This window comes from Caretta caretta, chromosome 7 (assembly GCF_965140235.1).
Source record: "Caretta caretta isolate rCarCar2 chromosome 7, rCarCar1.hap1, whole genome shotgun sequence".
Classification (NCBI taxonomy): domain Eukaryota; kingdom Metazoa; phylum Chordata; order Testudines; family Cheloniidae; genus Caretta; species Caretta caretta.
The window spans coordinates 11,851,466-11,869,606 of record NC_134212.1 but is presented as its reverse complement, the minus strand read 5'-3'; the positions used below and the strand labels follow the sequence as shown (position 1 = coordinate 11,869,606).

At 43.2% G+C, this 18,141-nt stretch overlaps 1 protein-coding gene across 1 annotated transcript in view; it reads left to right on the top strand.

The window, feature by feature from the left end:
* Window positions 1–14,047: 14,047 nt before the first annotated feature.
* PDZRN3 (PDZ domain containing ring finger 3) overlaps window positions 14,048–18,141 on the top strand; it is a 200,351-nt gene continuing 196,257 nt past the window's right edge. The window contains exon 1 of the mRNA XM_048856852.2: window positions 14,048–15,018. Within this exon, the coding sequence (XP_048712809.1) occupies window positions 14,302–15,018 (717 nt within the window). The 5' untranslated portion in view covers window positions 14,048–14,301. The remainder of the gene's footprint in view (window positions 15,019–18,141) is intronic.

The window sequence follows — 18,141 nt, the reverse complement described above, 5'->3', positions numbered from 1 at the left end:
CTGAGGGGGTGTTTCCTTCCATTTCTACCACAGGTCTACCATCTAGACCAAGGGTTCTCAACCTTTTTCTTTCTGAGGCCCCTCAACATGCGATAAAAACCCCACAGCCCTACATATGCATGGTTTTCTGAATATAAAAGCCAGGGCTGGAGTTAGCGGGTAGAAAGCAGGGCAATTGCCTGGGGCCCCACGTGACAGTGGCCCCTGCAAAGCTAAGTTGCTCAAGATTTGGCTTCAGCCCTTGGTGGCAGGGCTCAGGGCCCCAGATTTCATCCCCATGTGGTGGGGCTTTGACTTTCTGCCCTGGGCTCAAGTGGGTCTAACACTGGCCCTGCTTGAAGGACCCCCTGAACCCTGCTCGCAGGCCCCCCGGGACCCTGGTTGAGAACCACTGATCTAGACCATGCTGATAGAAGATCATGTAGCTATGGTGTCCAGGAACACTTTTATCCATCTGCAGCTGGCTTGCAGATTGTGTCCCGTTCCGTCAGATGTGGTACTTGCTATCTTGCCACTACAAGACTGAACTACTGTACTACACTCTTGATTGCAACTTCTCTAGTTCCAGGCCGCTCCTTGCAGCAGCACTGTCGTGGTCCATTGGAGCCAAGGAAATTTAGGACTAAATGAACAATATAAAAAGATGAGCATCTTAGTAGCTCTTTTCAGTCATTCTGCAGCTAATGCTGTTTAACAATTTTAGGTAGCACGACTAAAGGACTGTTGGTAAGAAGACCCAAAGTAAACTGAGTTTTGTGAGCCAAGCAAGATGTTTATGATTGTGAAGCAATACTTAATTGTTATGCCCCTTGCTGTCTACAACTAGCATTTATTTCCATTCATAAAATCACTGGTTGGCTGATATGCAGGGCTTTATGGGCTTGATTCAGAGCCTGCAAAAGTCAATGGGAGCCTATGACTGTGTATTCTACATTGTTCAAAATAAAAGTTTAAAAATACAGTAAACTGAGAGAGAAATATCTTTTCCTCCCTCAAGAAATTCCAAATGTTATCAGAGGTAAAGACATTACAAAAAAATAGAACAATCGCCTTGATAGAGTAACTTTTTAGTAAACAGGAGCACAGTACAGTTACTTTTCTGCAAATCTGACTATTCACTTAGCTTATACGTGGAAACAGGAAAAACTATGCTTAATGTCACAAAAATGCTAACTGCTCATTGGGGATACATTAGATCAATGTTAAAATACAGCTGGAGGAGACTGGAGAAAAGATTGCACATGACCTGCAAACACTTTGTGGAATATTTAACTGGAACCTTTTTGGAGCATATATGAGCATTTACTGATATTTCTGAAGACATGCTGGGACAATGTTATGTCCCAAAACAATCAATTGAGTGGAAGAACCATATGATAAAAATCAACAACAAATACTAATGCAAGAGTTTAATTTATTCCCAAATGAGTGTTAAAGCAGAATTGAGTTTAGTAGTATCCTTTGATAAGAAATCACAAGAGTAAATTTTATGTTGCTTCTACAATCAATTCCCTTCATTACTACTCTACCAAATGGCCAGATTCCAACAGCAGATGTGAGATGTGCCAGCATATCTCAAGAAATTTGTCAGTGCTCTACCTTCCTCTCTATTGTCAACAACTGGGCTTGACTCAGTTTTTGTTATTTTGCATGAATTCTTCCATAGCTTTACACCAGAGCTTGCAGTCTGTTGTGCAAAACTGATGAACGCTCCTGCAATTTGCGCGTGCAGTGATTTGTTTATCATCATAGCAGTTCTCCTCTTCTTGAGAACTTACTGCTTGAGACAGAGATCCCTGCTTGGCCATGTTCCCTCCCAGCCTCTCAATCCCAAATTCACACCTTCTCCGAGGTAACAAATTTTGGCTGCTTGAAAAGAAAAACAATTGGAACGGTATTAAGGAGACGAAGAGGAAGATAACATAATTTAAGAGATGGGTGTAGCTACCGGGTTACATCTCTCCACCACCTTCACGTCACTTTTTATTTCTTCTCCCTGGGTGCAAGGCTTTACATTTACCAGCACACAAATGTACACTGCAGCCTCCTCTGCTTTTCTCTTTCCAGATCATTTTGTAGCTTTGGTCTGTCCTCTGGGGTATTTGTGTCATCCTGGGGTATTTGTGTCATTTGATTAAGGTTGAATATAAATCACAGAAATGTCCAACAAAGACAGACATAAAGCAGCTACGCGAAGTCCAGTCAAGAGTTTCTTGTTTGTAAGTTTAGTCATCACATTGCCTCCTGGAATACTTAAATAAATCTTAGACTGGGCTACAAGTAGCAAGAAACTTCAGTGCTTGAATACCGATATATTCTTCGCTATTGTGACAGGAGCAGTCCCATGAGTCTCCTGGAAGTTTTCAAATGCACCACCAGTGGTCTGCAGACCACAGGTCGAGAATCACTGCATTAAAACTTATCATCCAAGGCCCTATTAGACCCAGAAAGTTGTGCATCTTAGCTTGGTAGGAAGCCAACCTAGTAAGAAGCATAAAAGGCCTACCAAGGACACCCAAGTAAAACCAGATGCTGTGCATTGGAAAGAGGAAGAATGAACTGGGAGATGAAGAGAGAGTGGGTGGGATTGGAAAGGAGGGCTTTAGAGATGGGAAGAGGAAACTGGCAACGGGATTGAGATGGGAGAAGTGGAAAAAAAGGAGACAGAGACCAAAGGAAAGGAAGATAAGTCCGAAAAGGACAGCGAGGAGAGAAAAATGTATTCCAGACATACTGAGCCAAATTCCTCCCTGGTATAATGCTAATGACTTACAGCAGAGACTAATTTGGCTCTTGGCTCCCTGTCAGATCTAGACAAGAACCATGGTCCTCAGAAAAGCCAAGTCATACCCTGGAAAGTCAGAGGAGCATGAAATATCTGACCTAAGATATTAAAAACAACTAGTGGTGTCACCCTAACTTTGGAAGCGTAGCCTCTGTTTTTCATCATTAGCGGTACATCAGACGTCAATAAATTTCTGAGATGATCTAATAAGTACACCATCTAACATTCCACAAAAGAACTAAATACCATATTCCTAAACGGTGATTATGGCAGGTATTTTTGTTTGCAAATGAAAACAACTAAGGTATTCTAACAACATATGCAAATTTAAATGAACAGAAATATCTTTGACAGCTTTCCCTTTGACAGGTAACCTGTCTGCACCAACTCAGTACCCTCACCTTTGCCTTTATAATAGCTGTAACCAGATAAATCATTTAACTCTGCCACCCAGACTGTTACCTTTCACTGATTCCATTACTTCATATCTTGTTATTCAATGACTTGACTCAGTCCCTAGAATTCACTTCATCAGGCTTCAATAATCTTCTGAGGAACAACAATTTACTTATATCAGCTCCTGATTTTTTCCCGTCAGTCCAAATTTTCTTTGCCAGCATTGCAATATTGCTCTTCACACTAGAAAAAAGGTGGCGCATTTCCACAGCGACTTTTCTAGTACAAAATTACTGGAAGGTATTAACCTCCTGTACAGTACCAATTTGTAATTTTATTTACAATGCTCTGGAATTTGTTTACCTATATAGCAATAAGAAAAGGAGTATTTGTGGCACCTTAGAGACTCCTTTTCTTTTTGCGAATACAGACTAACACGGCTGTTACTCTGAAACCTATATAGCAATATAACTCTTTTCTTTTTGTCTTCTGTTGGAGTTCTGCCTGTGCACGGCATCATAATTGGGCCTATGATTGATTAATTTTCAGCAAAAATAAGAGTCAAAACACAGCAGGCTCATTAAACTGGACATTTGCCATCCACAAATTTTGATTTTTTTTCCAGTAAAAATTTCCACTGATCTTTTAATGGACAGAAACAGGAAAATAATGTAGCCAAAATGTTAACAAATATTTCATCCCCACTTTTTGACCAGCTCTACTTATCGCTTCCACAAAGCTAAAGTTGGGGGCTGCAAGCTTGTTCAGGATCGACGCTGTCACCCAAAGACTGTGAAACAAACAGAGGTTTCTACTAAGTATCAGAGGCAGATCCAACCAATAACTAGTATGGCGCATGATGTGTTTCTTACCAAATCCCCTTTCTGCAGCAGTTTCCTGATGCCAGCTATTTAAGGAAGATTTCTGCTTGCCGTACCACAGTTTAGCCTTCACAAGTTTACATTGCTTTGTAACAATACAAATATTATAAAATTACTCTCCATATCTATTATTCATGCTCTGTTCAACTCATTTTCCATTAGGGAGCATTTATAAAACTATCGCAAAGTTTTTCCATAATATATTTCCAATAGTTGTTACTTGTAAAAGGATATTATACTGTAGGAGAGAAATTCACCAATGGCACAGAGGACCAGTGCAAAGCCCTTTACACCATTTATGAGCTGAGGAGGGGGGCTAAGCAAAGATTCAGATTGTGAAGCAGCCACACAGGTGTCTGTGCGTTCCCTAAGTCACATGGAAATGGTCTCTGCAGAAGACCACCGTAGGGGTGGACCAAACATCTGTGACTATGAAGATCCATTGGCCCCAGCATCCTGTGGAACTGGAGCTCAATCATGCAAGGTAGTGAGCACTCTGGCCCAGATCCAGCAAAGCACTTGCATAACTTTAAGCATATGTATCAGTGGGGCTACTCACATGCTTAAAGTTGAGCATTTGCTTAAGTGTTTTGCTGCATGGAGGCAAGAATGCTCAACTCCTTGCAGGATCAAGTGCATGTTGCAAAGAATCTGAGACCATTTTCCAACTCATGCGTATCCCCACACACTGCCCTGAGTTGGGGGTAGCTTTGGCCTTCCTTTTTGTCCATACTCCACATGCATAGAAGCAGAGTACTGGGGCTTTATGTCAGAGAAGTGAACGTCACACTAAGTCAGTGGATCCCAACCTCTTCAAAACCAGAAACCCCCTCTCTTCTAACCAGAATGTAGCTGAGAACCTCCTCCCATTCAGCAATATGTCTTCCTTACACATGTTCATGTCACTGGTCCAAATATGTCAAGTATTGTAAGTCCAGAAAGAACTCCATATGGCGCGGGAATACAATAGATCTCTACCACATTGTATTCACCTTATTTTTTGTATTCCCTATACTTACAGTGAAAAATCACTCAAATACCGTAGCAAATTTAGTTGACTAGTTCTGGCAAGTGCCATGCCATCTCCTTTAATGGGAATATGAATACAAGCTTCCTGCAACCATCTCATTTGGGGCAGGAATAGTTGGGAATAGCCACCCCCCCACCCCCAGTGGAACAGGCAGGGAGCACTTAGCCCATAAATCTCAAACAGTGCTTCCTGCACATAGCCACCTGTGCTGTCAACACCATACCACTAGCTGCTTGTCCCAAACCCATTTCAGGCCCTGTGAAGGCTAGTTTCAGTGTGTATATGTGTGGGTTAGGGAACAAGCCACATAAAATATTAACCACAAGAAGTATATGAAACAAGCAAGAAACAGAAGTGATACTAAATGGTGAAGTTTTTGACCTTCTGGAGATGGCTGAATCAACTTGATACAAATACAGATGTCCTTAAAGACATCTTCCAGATTAGATTACCTTTGTTCTTCCAGGGAGTCTCTTCACTTCTTAGAACCCATCAGCCTCTTCCTCTGGAACTTCCATTTGCTTCTCTCTTTGTTATGTTGCTCACAGTGTTCACTAAGATATAGGCCTTTATGTCTGTCTCATCTCCACCCCCTCACTAACAACTTTTTCTGTACAAAAAGGTTTTTAATAGAAAAAATAGTCTTTTCTCAAACAATATTTTTGTGGAAAATTTGATGTTACTGGAATTTTGGTTTTTCATAAAAACATTCATATTACATTTTTATCAAACTTTTCCTTAAGTTTTAATGCAAACATTATTAACCAAAACTTCTTGTTTCTCAAAAAGTGGGTGGTCAGTAAATAAAACAACCATTTCAATAACATTTGAATGAAAATTTCACAAAAAAATTAGCACAAAAGTTGCAAAATAATTTTGAAGAAAATTGGTTTGTTTTAAACCCTTTGAAATGGAAACAATGTTGACAATTTTTGCAAAATTAGTTTTTTAAATTTTGAACCAGCTCTAGTAATTTTCTTTCTGTGAGCCTCAAGTGATGTCATCTCTACAAATAAACCCGACAAGCATTACAGAGACTGTAGAAATTGAATGATCCTTGTTTGCTTTAGTTTTCAGAAAAGAACTTTGAAATACTAGCTACACTTTCAATCTGCTCACTGTCTACAAACTTTAGTTTCCAGGACATCCTTAATATAAACCACAGGGGGAAAAAAACCCTTGGAAGCTGCTAAAACTGGGACATTTGGAAAAGAGAAACAAGACTGGAATTGAAACAGTCATGAGAGCGGCGAAGACTGTTTCCAATTAGAAAGGGATAGTTGTGAATATCAACATTTAACAATCTAATTAAAATGGACCTGAGTCAAGCTCAGGAGCAGAGCAGTTTGTGCAAAAAAGAACATAGTCAAGTTCTGTGTAGTTCACAACAAAGGTATGGCTTTAAAAAAAATGTTTCTCATGTTTTCCATTCCAGCCCAGTGAGAAAGCTAAGTAAAACAGCCATCATGCGGAGGCCTTGAGGGCCTCTTTACCTATTCACCCATGCCTTGAAAGCCTTTTAGCATCCCCAAAGGACCCGGCTCATTCAAAAAGGAAGACTCTTCCTACCTCTAAACTCAATGAACCGTATCCTTCTTTTAACCCCTCACACTTGAAAAATACCTCATGTCTCTCAACAACAAAACTAGGTTTGTTTAATATCTAGGATTTGCAGCTTTTTTTTTAACCGAGTTATTGGTGATCAGAATATACACATAATAGTCTGATTCTTTTCTCACTTACACCAGTGTGAATTGGGTAACTGTTATTACACTGCAGAGAAACCCAATGGATCTTGAAAGATTAAGCTTTTCAGTATATCATTAATTAATCCATAGATTGAATAGGTTAATGGGACTAAATTCTATATTACTGTAAACTGCAGTAATTTAGCAAATTCTGTATTCTGTATTGACAGCTGTACATTCAGTTATAAACATAATGCCTTTAATACCAATGTTTGGCTTTAATAAGAGAAGCTCTAGCTTTAAATCTCTTCTCTAAATATGGGCTACTTTCAAAGTAGCCACATTTACTGCTGGAATAGGCAGGGACAACCTCACTGAAATAAAGGGAGTTGAGCCTTTTTGTAGCAGTGCTAAATTTGGACCAAGAGACAACAAAAAACACATAACATAGTAGATTTTTTTTCAGGTAAGTTGCATTAGTGCTTATTTGGAAAGCGGCAGATTCACAACCCCAGAGAGTGAGATGCTGTGTTTGCCCACAAAATGCAGATTGGCAGAGTAAACTTCCCTACCCCACCACTCTGGCTGAGTGTATGACTGAAAGGGTCAGTTTGGAGGTGAGAAAGTAGTTCAGTCCCCTTGCCTACTTGTTGTCCTCTCTACTGAAGCTGCCAGTAGAAGGTTGTTTTTCCAATGTTGACACTCTCCTTCTGGAACTTGATTGAGGACGCATTAGATTCTGAACAGGTTAACCTTAGGTTGCTACCAATCTAGAACAGACTTGTATCACAGTGGAAGTTTCCATGCCCCCCTGATATCCCCTGAGTCATTCAGTCCACTAGATGAGATATCATTGATGGCAACAGAAAACAAGATCTTTAACAGACAAAATTTAGTTTTCAGGATGCGAAACACAGCCATACACACTTTTCAGATTTAATGATGTGGGAAGTTTCCTACAGATATCTTGAGTTTATGACCTACATAAAATCTGTGATCTTCCAAGCAGCACTCTCTCTCTAAATTGTCATTGTGAAGTTATAGTACAGCTCAGGCGAGAGACATAATTTCCACATTGCGTGCAAACACGCTTATTTATTTCATATGAAATCTTTTAGCATTGAAAGAAAATCACTTTTCAGAACTCTAGTTCACCTACCAAATAGAACTGAATTAATCTCTGAATAAATGTTCTAAGGAAGTGGTTCTCAGCCTTTTCCATACGAAGGCCCCATTTCATACTGTTGTCCCCCACCCCATCCCCATCCCCATCCAGCCAGACCACTTTCCCATTTAGCAATATGGAACAACAGGGTCAACATGATCTCCTGATGTCTGTTCACAGCCTCTCTGAAAGTTGGTAACTCCAGGATGGGAACCCACATTTTAAGGTAATCAAAGAACAATTGATAGAAACTATAGAGAGGCCATGAGCTAAAAGGCTAAACTTCTTCCCTTCAATGAGTTCTTTTTTCAAAATTCCTTGAATCATCACAGGCAAAACATTATTCTTACCTTTTTCTAGCTCTAGATTCATGTGACCAAGAATTCAAAAATAAATCCTATGTTATAACAGTGGTGTCTTCCCTTGAGTTATTTTTCTGTACAAAGAGGTACATTTTCAGACTCCTTCCTATGCTTGCACAAAATTTGAACATGCATTTGAGTGAGTGAACTAGGCAACTGCAGAACTAACAATCCAATCTGTACATGCCAGTGTCTGACTTTGCAAGTTGATGCACATGTACATTATGCACAAGCAGGAAAGTTTGTCCCGAAATGTCTGTTGTTAAACGAAATGTTGTTGATACCAAATAGCCAAAAGTGAACATTTCACTTTATTCAGTATCACTTTCTTAGTGTGAAAAAGGGCTTACTCTTGTTCCTATTGAAGGCAATAGGAATTCTTTCACTGACTTCAGTGGGAAAAGGACTGGGCCCAAGGACTTCAGAAATAACCTCCACACACACACTTCTGAGCTTTCTGGATCTCTTTGTGTTTGCCCAAAGAGAGCATTGTGTGATCCTTGAACATGATTTCTTTGCAGACATAACAGCATTATGATAGTAATTCATTCAGATCCCTGTTCTCTGAGGTGTAGAATGGCCTCCCCTACTACTGAATTCACTGTACAGGGAGGGCTAGCAACCTCTCACAGAATAGAGCCCTTAATGAGCGTTTATGTTTTATGTTCCATTCATAACCACAGAGTTAATTAAAGTCTGGGTTTAAACGTTATCATTAGTTACAGCACGTAAGATGTGTGAAAGGGAATTAGGCATAGATCATGTTAACTTATTTCTCTTTTAATTGGTTAAATAAGAGAGCAAAATGCAAAGAAATGACATGGCACAGTATGTGGGGTTTGCATGATAATTCAACCATGTTTTTGTTCAGGTCAGAACATTCACAAACAAAATTCTTGTGGCTTATTAGTCAGAGCAAAGGACTGGGTGCAAGGTGCTTCCGGAGAGACAGCCTCAGCTGAACTTCAGAATCATTGTGTGATTTTGAGCAAGCAACTCGACCGCTTCGTGCCTCAGTCAGCTTACCTGGGCAATTAACAAAATGTGTAAAAACAAGCACCTCCCTGAAAACCAGTTCCTGTATTTGATCAAGTAGTTAGAGCACTGGACTGGGACTCTGGAGACCGGGCTTTCATTCTTGGCTCTCAGCCACAGACATCCTGGGTGACCTTAGACAAATCATTTATTCCACCTTACGCCTCAGTTTCCCATGTGCAAATGGGACTAATATTTCCCTACCTCACCAGGGAGTTTTAAGAATAAAATCCAGTAACAATTGTAGGTGCTCAGGTACTTTGGCAATGAGAGTCAGAGTTATGTAAGTATCTAGATAAAAAGAACTGAACTCTTGAGTAAATACACTGCAATAAATAAAGCAGCCCTGCAAATATAAAGTGTTTGTTCCAAAGCTTTTCATATTTAACGCTGTCCATATTAAAAATAATATAGAAACATGTTATTCAAAACCAAAAGCATTCAGGGCTACAAATATAGATAGATAGATTATGGACCATAAGGGAAAGATGTCCATGTTTCTGTTCGGTGGTGTCTTTCTCCTCATTTGCACACTCCTTTAAAAAGCACTACACTTATTCAGATTAGTGATATTACTTCCTTTTGTTATAACACAACACCAATAACACAGTTAATCTGCCTTTTAGACTGTTTTTTTTCTTATTCTATTTTACTCTGTTGCAGTATATATAATTCTCTCCTAAACAGCTCTCCCCACTCCCCCACCAACCCCCAATGCACACGTGTAGGATGAAGTCCTGACCTCACTGAAGTAAAGATTTTCATTACTTAAATTATTTTGCAAATATATTATGATTAATCATTTGTGTTGTGGTAGTGCCCTGATGGGAGCCCCATTGTGTTATTCTAGAACAACCCTCTGACACTCTATTTGTTCCTCTTTCACTGTAACTATGTTGCACGTGTCTTACTAATGCATGTATAAATTCTGTTGCTAATAAAAATGAAAGCCTGAGACAAAAAGGTTTTACTTTTTAGAGGATGATAAGCACACACATCATGTAAGAAAATATGGATTGCTAGATGGATCAGAGGCCCGCGTAATAGGATACAGAAACTTTCAAAGTTGCAAATTTGTATCCAGTTTGGCAGTCACCAAAATTGTGGCTGAGAGCCTCAAACCTGTCTAGGGGATTTAGACACACATCTTAAAAGTTAAACATGTGCTTCAGTACTTTGCTGAATCAGGGCCATAGCGAGTTGCAAATTTCAGAAAGAATCTACCTGATGCAATACAGAGGTAAGCCCAAGAATAAGGTTTGGGGAAGATCATGCTCTACTGAACAGATTATAGAGTAGCAGCCATGTTAGTCTGTATCCGCAAACAGAAAAGGACTTGTGGCTCTATGGTGCCACGAGTACTCCTTTTCTTTGAACAGATTATATTACCTTTCAGTGTTTAGTTGGAGCGAAATAAATCAGATCATCATGATAATATAGAGCCAAATCTGCTATAGAGAAAATTTTGATGCTACATCTGCATAACCAGCTTCACTGAAAAGCTTCTTTAAAAAAAGAAAAAGGTAGAAAGTTATAAAAAGGAAACTTCCTTTCAGAAATCTCAGAAGTGAACATAAAATCATGCTCTCAATAATAACAGAACAAACCTACTTAGGCTGAATGAGTACCCCAGTTCAGTTCCATTCAGTTCTCTCTGAAGTTGATAAACTTTCTGGCCTCACAGAAACACAGGAAGATTGAACAAACACAGCCTGTGTTGTAGAACCCCAGTAAGCACCAACCCAGCTTGACATAAACCCTCTAGTGTTGGAATTATGCCTGGACTTTTTCCCGGTTACACAAAAAGGTGCCCTCATGCTTATGACAGGACATCAATGTTAAATGAAAGAGCCCTAAGGGTTCAAGAAGTGGTCCCACCCCAGTACCGTACCTCTAATGATGAAAGACCCAGCTAAATGAAAAGGACCCTCCCTAGTTGTGGCAGCATAATTCCTGCCTTGCTGGCAATTACAGTAGAAACCAAACCTTCTTTCAGTTTCAAACTTCAGCCTTTGAAAAACAACATTTAAGGCTCATGTTGAGGATTATTTTTCGTCACAGAAAACTAAATTTGAGTGTCTGTCTCAAGCGGCAAAAGTTCCATTCACAGTTTTCTGCTGTATGTAACGACTGCAAGGAGACTGATTGAACTGTCATCATCTCAAACTAATTTATAAAGGAAAGATGTGACACATGGTGGGTGGCCTGCAAAAGCTTTCTTCAAAATTCATTCAATTCATAAATAAAAGCCTACGCACACAAAAAAGGAGTATTAAAGTGGATCACATAATTCCCCATCAGCATCTGCCTGGTGTGACTCCAAATGAAAACATTACACAAGCTCTTGACAACATTTTCCATCCAGATATTTGTACAGTTTCTAATAACTTTTAAGAACCCTGGTCCTAATTTCACTCCCATTGAAGTCAATGGAAGTTTTGCAATTGGTTTCAATAGGAACAGGGGAAGATACTGTGGTATTAAGATTTTTAAACTAATTAATCTAATCTGTAATAGTTATATTTAAGGGAGACAATGTATGTAGTGTAATATTGTCCAAAAGGGACTAGGTACTATAAAAAAAATTAAAAGAGATAGTATCGGCCCCAAAGAACTTAAATGGTAAAATATTTGAGTAAGACCTTGTCTACACACGGAAATTGACCAGATAGTTAGTGAGCAATAAACTTTGTGAGAGAAGTAATTATTCCAGAATAAAGACACTCTTCTTTTGGAAGAGAGTATCCATGAAGGAATAACTATTGCAGACTAGCTTATTCCATAATATCTATGCTGGTCAATATCCCTGTGTAGTCAAGGCCTACACTATTTAGGACCCAATCCACTGAAGATCCAGGATCCACTGAAGTCAATGAAAAGGCTCCCATTGACTGCAGTGGGCTTTGGATCAGGCCCTTATATGGCATGCATTACCAGAACAGGGAATATTACACAGGGACAAATCCTGGAGGTGCCATTCAGATAAAACTCCCATTGCTGAAGTCAATGGGATACCTGCCCACTGAGTCCTGTGTCCCATGCTACCGGACAGTATTGGAGAACACTCTCCGGTTTTTGAAATGATAACATAAGGATGTGACTACTACGCTGCAACTTTTTAAAGGTCAGTTCCAGACAAATAATCATCACAGACATTCAGAAAATCATTCTACCATGATATAATAGTTGGATACTAAAGGTCATCTTGAAGCCTTTGGTCCTAGTTGTGCTCCCAATTTACCGTAAAATAGGGCATACTAAAAGAGCAATCAAAATGGAATGGGTAGACAGGAATTATGGGAGAATTCTACTTTACCATCTGAGCTAGGCAATGCTAATGTATAGCTTTTCCAGTTCTTCAGTGTCAACATGCAATATGGTGCCCCACATTCTGCACAGTACTCCAGATGTGGCCTCCCTTGCACTTTATAGCTCTATATGAAATGCTTTTAGATTATCTCTGGATGGAAATAGACTTCAAAAGTACTAAACTTTCCTGGGCCTATACACACATAACTCCCATTGACATTAATAGGACATTAATAGACCACACAAACATAGAAAATACATGCCTTTTTATAAAGATATGAAGTGTACCGTTGGATTGTGCTGTTTGTACTCATCTCTTGGAGAGATCAAAATTAGGTTTTCTAACATGAGTGCTCCAGCTTCCCCCATCAACCCCAAGTCTAGCAAGTCTCTTTCACACTCTCTTCCCCAACACCGCCCATATCAGTTTGCTTCCCCTAGCCCCCACTCCAGCACCTGTCCTCCAACAAGTCCTGCCCTGATATATTCTACACACCTCAATCTTTTTACCCCAGCCTCCAACTCCTGCACTCCCACTTCACCCACTCAGGTACCTGCCCTCTCTAAATTGTGTCTCCTCCCACCTCCGGTTATGTCTCCCCCACAAACAGCCCTTGCCTAAGTGCCCTGCTGGTGCCTGTCCCTCACACCCAGCTCCCCTCCCCAGGATCTCCCCAGAACCTGGCTACTACACACCCCTCTCTGTGACTTTTCCTGCCCACACAAGCCTGCCTCTAACTCACACCTTTCGAATCCCTTCAGTTTCTCTCTTGTAACTGTTCCCATTCGGTTCCCTTCCCCCTCTTTAGTTCTCCTAGAACCTTCAACCCTCCCTCCAATCCTCCTTGTCACTCCTCCTCAAAGTCCACCCCAGGACCCTGCTTCTCTCCCCCATATCCCTTCTTCTACCTACCTGGGCCCCCATCACGTTTGTTCCCCTCACGTTCCCTCCCCAAAGTCCCCTCATGACCTGGAGCCAGTCCCCCCAGATTCCCAAGTCCCCCTATCACCTGCCCCATCCCCAAGCACCCCACCCTGAGTTCTCCACAGTACCACTCCTCGAGAAGCCCCCCTTGGACCTGCCCCCATATCTGGTGAACACAGAGCAGTTTTCCAGTTTCCAGAAAACACGGGGGGGGGGGGGGGACACAAGCACTGTCCTCTGGCCCCCATTCTGCTGCTGCTTCCCTCCCCTCTCCAGGCAGCTGGAAACTGGTGTGTGTGTGGAGGGCAACAAAGATACTGTTGCCCCCTCTCCCCCTGCTAAAAGCTGGGGCCACAGCGTCTTTCCCCACCCACGATCGCACCCGCTGCCAGCCCTGACCGAGGAAGATCTGGGGCAGACCTCGCGCGCCGCGAAGCCGTGCGCATTCACTCGAGTCAATGCGGTAGCGAGGATTCCTCCCAAGCCCTTCGCGAGGAAGTCTCCGGCAACTCGTGGAGGCAGTCGACAGCCTGCAGCCAGCCAGTCTGGGCTGCCCCCGATGAGCCGCCGGGGAACCCGGAGCGCGGTGGCCATCCCTGCCGAGGATCTCTGCCGGGCGGGCTTCCCTCTGAAGCCCCTTGTCGGGGGGGGAGGGCGGCTGGTGTGAACTCCCCCCCCCCCCCCAGCCCCAGCCCCAGCCCCACATTGCGGGCGGCTTTGGGAGCATGGGGTTCGAGCTGGACCGCTTCAGCGGGGAGGTGGACCCCGACTTCAAGTGCAACCTGTGCAACAAAGTCCTGGAGGACCCGCTGACCACCCCCTGCGGCCATGTGTTCTGCGCGGGCTGCGTGCTGCCCTGGGTGGTGCAGCAGGGCAGCTGCCCGGTGCGCTGCCGGCGCATCTCCACCAAGGAGCTCAACCACGTCCTGCCGCTCAAGAGCCTCATCCTCAAGCTGGACATCAAGTGCGAGCACCGCGCCCGGGGCTGCGGGCGGGTGGTGAAGCTGCAGCAGCTGGGCGCCCACGCCGAGCGGTGCGACTACTCGCCGGCCCGCTGCCGCCACCCGGGCTGCGGCGCGGTGCTGAACCTGCGCGACGTGGACGCCCACATGCGGGAGAGCTGCGAGGCCCGGCCGGGGGGCGTCTGCGAGCAGGGCTGCGGCTTGGTGCTGACCCACCGGGAGCTGCGCGCCGGCGGCCACTGCTGCCTGGAAGCCCTCCAGGGCCGCAACCGCTGCCTGCAGGCGAAGGTCGGCGGGCTGGAGAAGGAGCTGAAGAAGGAGGCGCTGCGGGCCGGCAAGCGGGAGAAGTCGCTGCTGGCCCAGCTCTCGGCCGTGCAGCTGGAGCTGCAGATGACAGCGCTGCGCTACCAGAAGAAGTTCACCGAGTACAGCGCCCGCCTCGACTCGCTCAGCCGCAGCCTGGCCGCGCCGCCCTGCCAGGTAAAGCGGCGGTGGGGTGGGGGCGGCCCCGCTGGCTCGGCCAGGGAGTCGGCGCCCCCAGGGGCTCCTCTCTCTCTCTGCTCCGTGGCCCCTCTCTTCCCCTCTTCCGTTTCCCCTTCCCCCTCTTCCCCCCCCCGCGCCGACTTTCACCCCCACAGGGGGCTGATTTGGACTGGGAGTGTGTGTCGCCCCCCCCCCCCCCCACTGGGGAGGTGTCAGGTGGGCAGCTTGTTTTATCCTTCACCCTGGGGTTGAGCCACAGCCTTGGGGCAGATACACTAGTGGGGGAAAAGTCCCTTGGGGGGGGGGAAGCATCCAAGTGCCAGTCTTCGGGGCTCCCCGGTGGAGGGGGGGTGTGTGAGTCTGGCACCCTGTTGAAAGCACTTTTCTTCTCTTTCCCCCTTGAGGCAGGTCTGGTAAGTAATCAGGTTTTCTTTTTTTCTTTGAGACCTATTTCCTCTCCCCCTTCCTCACCCACCGCCTTGCCTGTCAGCTGCAGCCTCAGCCAGCTGGCAGGTCTGGGTGAAGGGCAAATATTTACGGCTTAGCTGCTCCCCACCAACTGAAGAAACAGGCCTTAGAGAAGAAAGAGGGAGTTATCAGAATCCAGGGGAAAAAATATATATATATATTTGTTCCCGTGTTTCTCTCTCAAAAAGAAAAGGAGGACTTGTGGCACCTTAGAGACTAGCAAATTTATTTGAGCATAAGCTTTCGTGAGGATGCATCCGATGAAGTGAGCTGTAGCTCACGAAAGCTTATGCTCAAATAAATTTGTTAGTCTCTAAGGTGCCACAAGTCCTCCTTTAATTTTTGTGAATACAAACTAACACGGCTGCTACTCGGAAACGTGTTTATCTCTGCGATTTTGAAAAAGTGCTTCAAGTTCTCGTCATGGATTATGTTAAAGTGACACTCATTTCTGGGACATTCCCCACACCACATAGTTTGCGCGCAGTTTCTTTTTAAGCTCGTTTATTGTTTCCTACCATCTCTGTGTTTTATTATGTTAGGGTTTTGGGAGGTAATGCTTTTCACTGAAACCTGGGGAATGACGGAGTTACGTGTGCTATTTGATGTGTTTTGGGGAACTGACATGTAGGGTGCTAGAGAGAGTCAGGAATGTTATGCTTGTCATTAAGTAATTGCTTTGATAAGTGAGCGTAACAACAAAAAAAAAGTCATTTGAAATATGATGTTGAGCTCTGCTCTTTAACTACCAGTTTGTTTCTATGTATTTCTAATGGGACCAGTCCAGTAGTATCTGAAGATAGGGATGATCATGTATCCAGGTCACAATCCCTTTTCTCATTCCACTTCCCGAAGAACCCTGTAAACACCACAAATGGGATTTTCCAGACTCTCAATGATAGCGAATCACCAGAAGTCCACTTGCTGGGCATAACACTAAACAGAGTCATTTGCAAAAGACTTTTGGCGACCCAGCGCTTTCCAGATCCAGCATTCCATAACCTTAAATCATTCAGAATGGTTTTTCCATAATATGGCTTTCCACAGTATGATGTCACTGGGATTGGCCCTTACACAACACAGACACACCTCAAATAAACTGCGCACAATCAGTAGCCGCTAGGAATGAACTTTCCATGATGTGAAGCCAAATACTGTGGACTTCCTACTGTATGTCCACATACGGGCCATTGACTTTGAGCTTTCTTTTCTCTGAACCATCTATAATAGGGTTTTCAAAAGTTGGATTTACCTAATTTAAATTTATCTTGACTTTGAACTACCTGGAATGGGCTGCTGATAAAATCAAGATGACCAGAAGCAGATTCTTCAGGAAGCAGAGTTATACAGCACAGGGTTTCAGTGACCCCAAACTATTAATCAGAACAATACTTCCACGTGAGGGGAGCACCAAGAAGCCAATTAACTTCACGATGAAAGCACTGAGAACACATCTTGGGCTTTTCACAACTTACTACATCCACAGATGCAACAGCAAACTTGTCAAGCTCTGTTCAGAGAGCTGCACTGACATCTTTGTTGCTGCTGCTAATGTTCAAACAGCAATGTAAACAAAACTTTTTTATAATCTTCTACCCCATTAGAAATTAATGGGAAGAAAAAAGATCGCTGTTTGTCAGATGAAAACAACAACAACATCTCAATAGGGGAAGTGCTTTTTTAAGTCTGTAGATGGTATTCGAAGACAATGCAGGCTAATAACGAAATGAAACTGGTAAAAGAAATCACAGACCCCACACTCAGTGGATCCAAGTCAGATCAAAACTGCCTCTTTTTTAAAGCATTCTTTGGATTTACTCAACCATAACCCCTAACTCATAGATCTCTTCCCCCTCCCCCCATTTCTCTCATTCCGCACCTGACCCTGCTCCCTCCACTTATCTGGTCCCCCCTCTTGCTCTGCTCCCTCCACTCATCTGGTCCCCCCTCTTGCTCTGTAGTTGATGTGAAATCCTTCTCTACAGCTCCCACCATCTGGAATTGTCTTTTTGTATCTCTGTACCACATCAGCGTCATCTTAAATCTGATCCAAAACCACATCTTTGCTGCCTTATCGGTACTTCTTAATTTCTCTCACTCTGCTGATAACTTTGCTGTTGCATTATTTAGGGATGCAGTTTTATGAAAAGGTATTTGTGACGGGGCCTTTTGGGATGTCACCTGATGTGCTGGGTCAGCCTATTCTGCCAGCCTGGGTCCCCTTTACCTGGCCTTGCTGGGCTAGGTTTACAAGCCTCTTTCGGTCAAGCACACAGGCAGGGCCACACCCAACTGCACAGAGAGATGGAGATCCACTCTGGAAAGATTCAGCTCCAACACTCTGATGTCCACTCCCTTTAATGGGTACAAACCCAAAGGTTATATGAAATTCGCCCCCTCCCTCAATGTGGTGGGAGATATGCACAACTTCTCCACCACCCCCCCGTTAGAAATTGCATAAACTGGGTTATATTGTAAACAAGATATAAGTTGATTAACTACCAAAGGTGGATTTTAAGTGAATATAAGAGATTACTAAGCAATTGAAACCAAACATGCAAGCTAAGCTCAATATACTTAAGAAACAGGTTACAAAATGTAATTTCTTACCCTAAATGTTATTTTAGTTAGGTTGCAAAGTTTCTGTGGTTC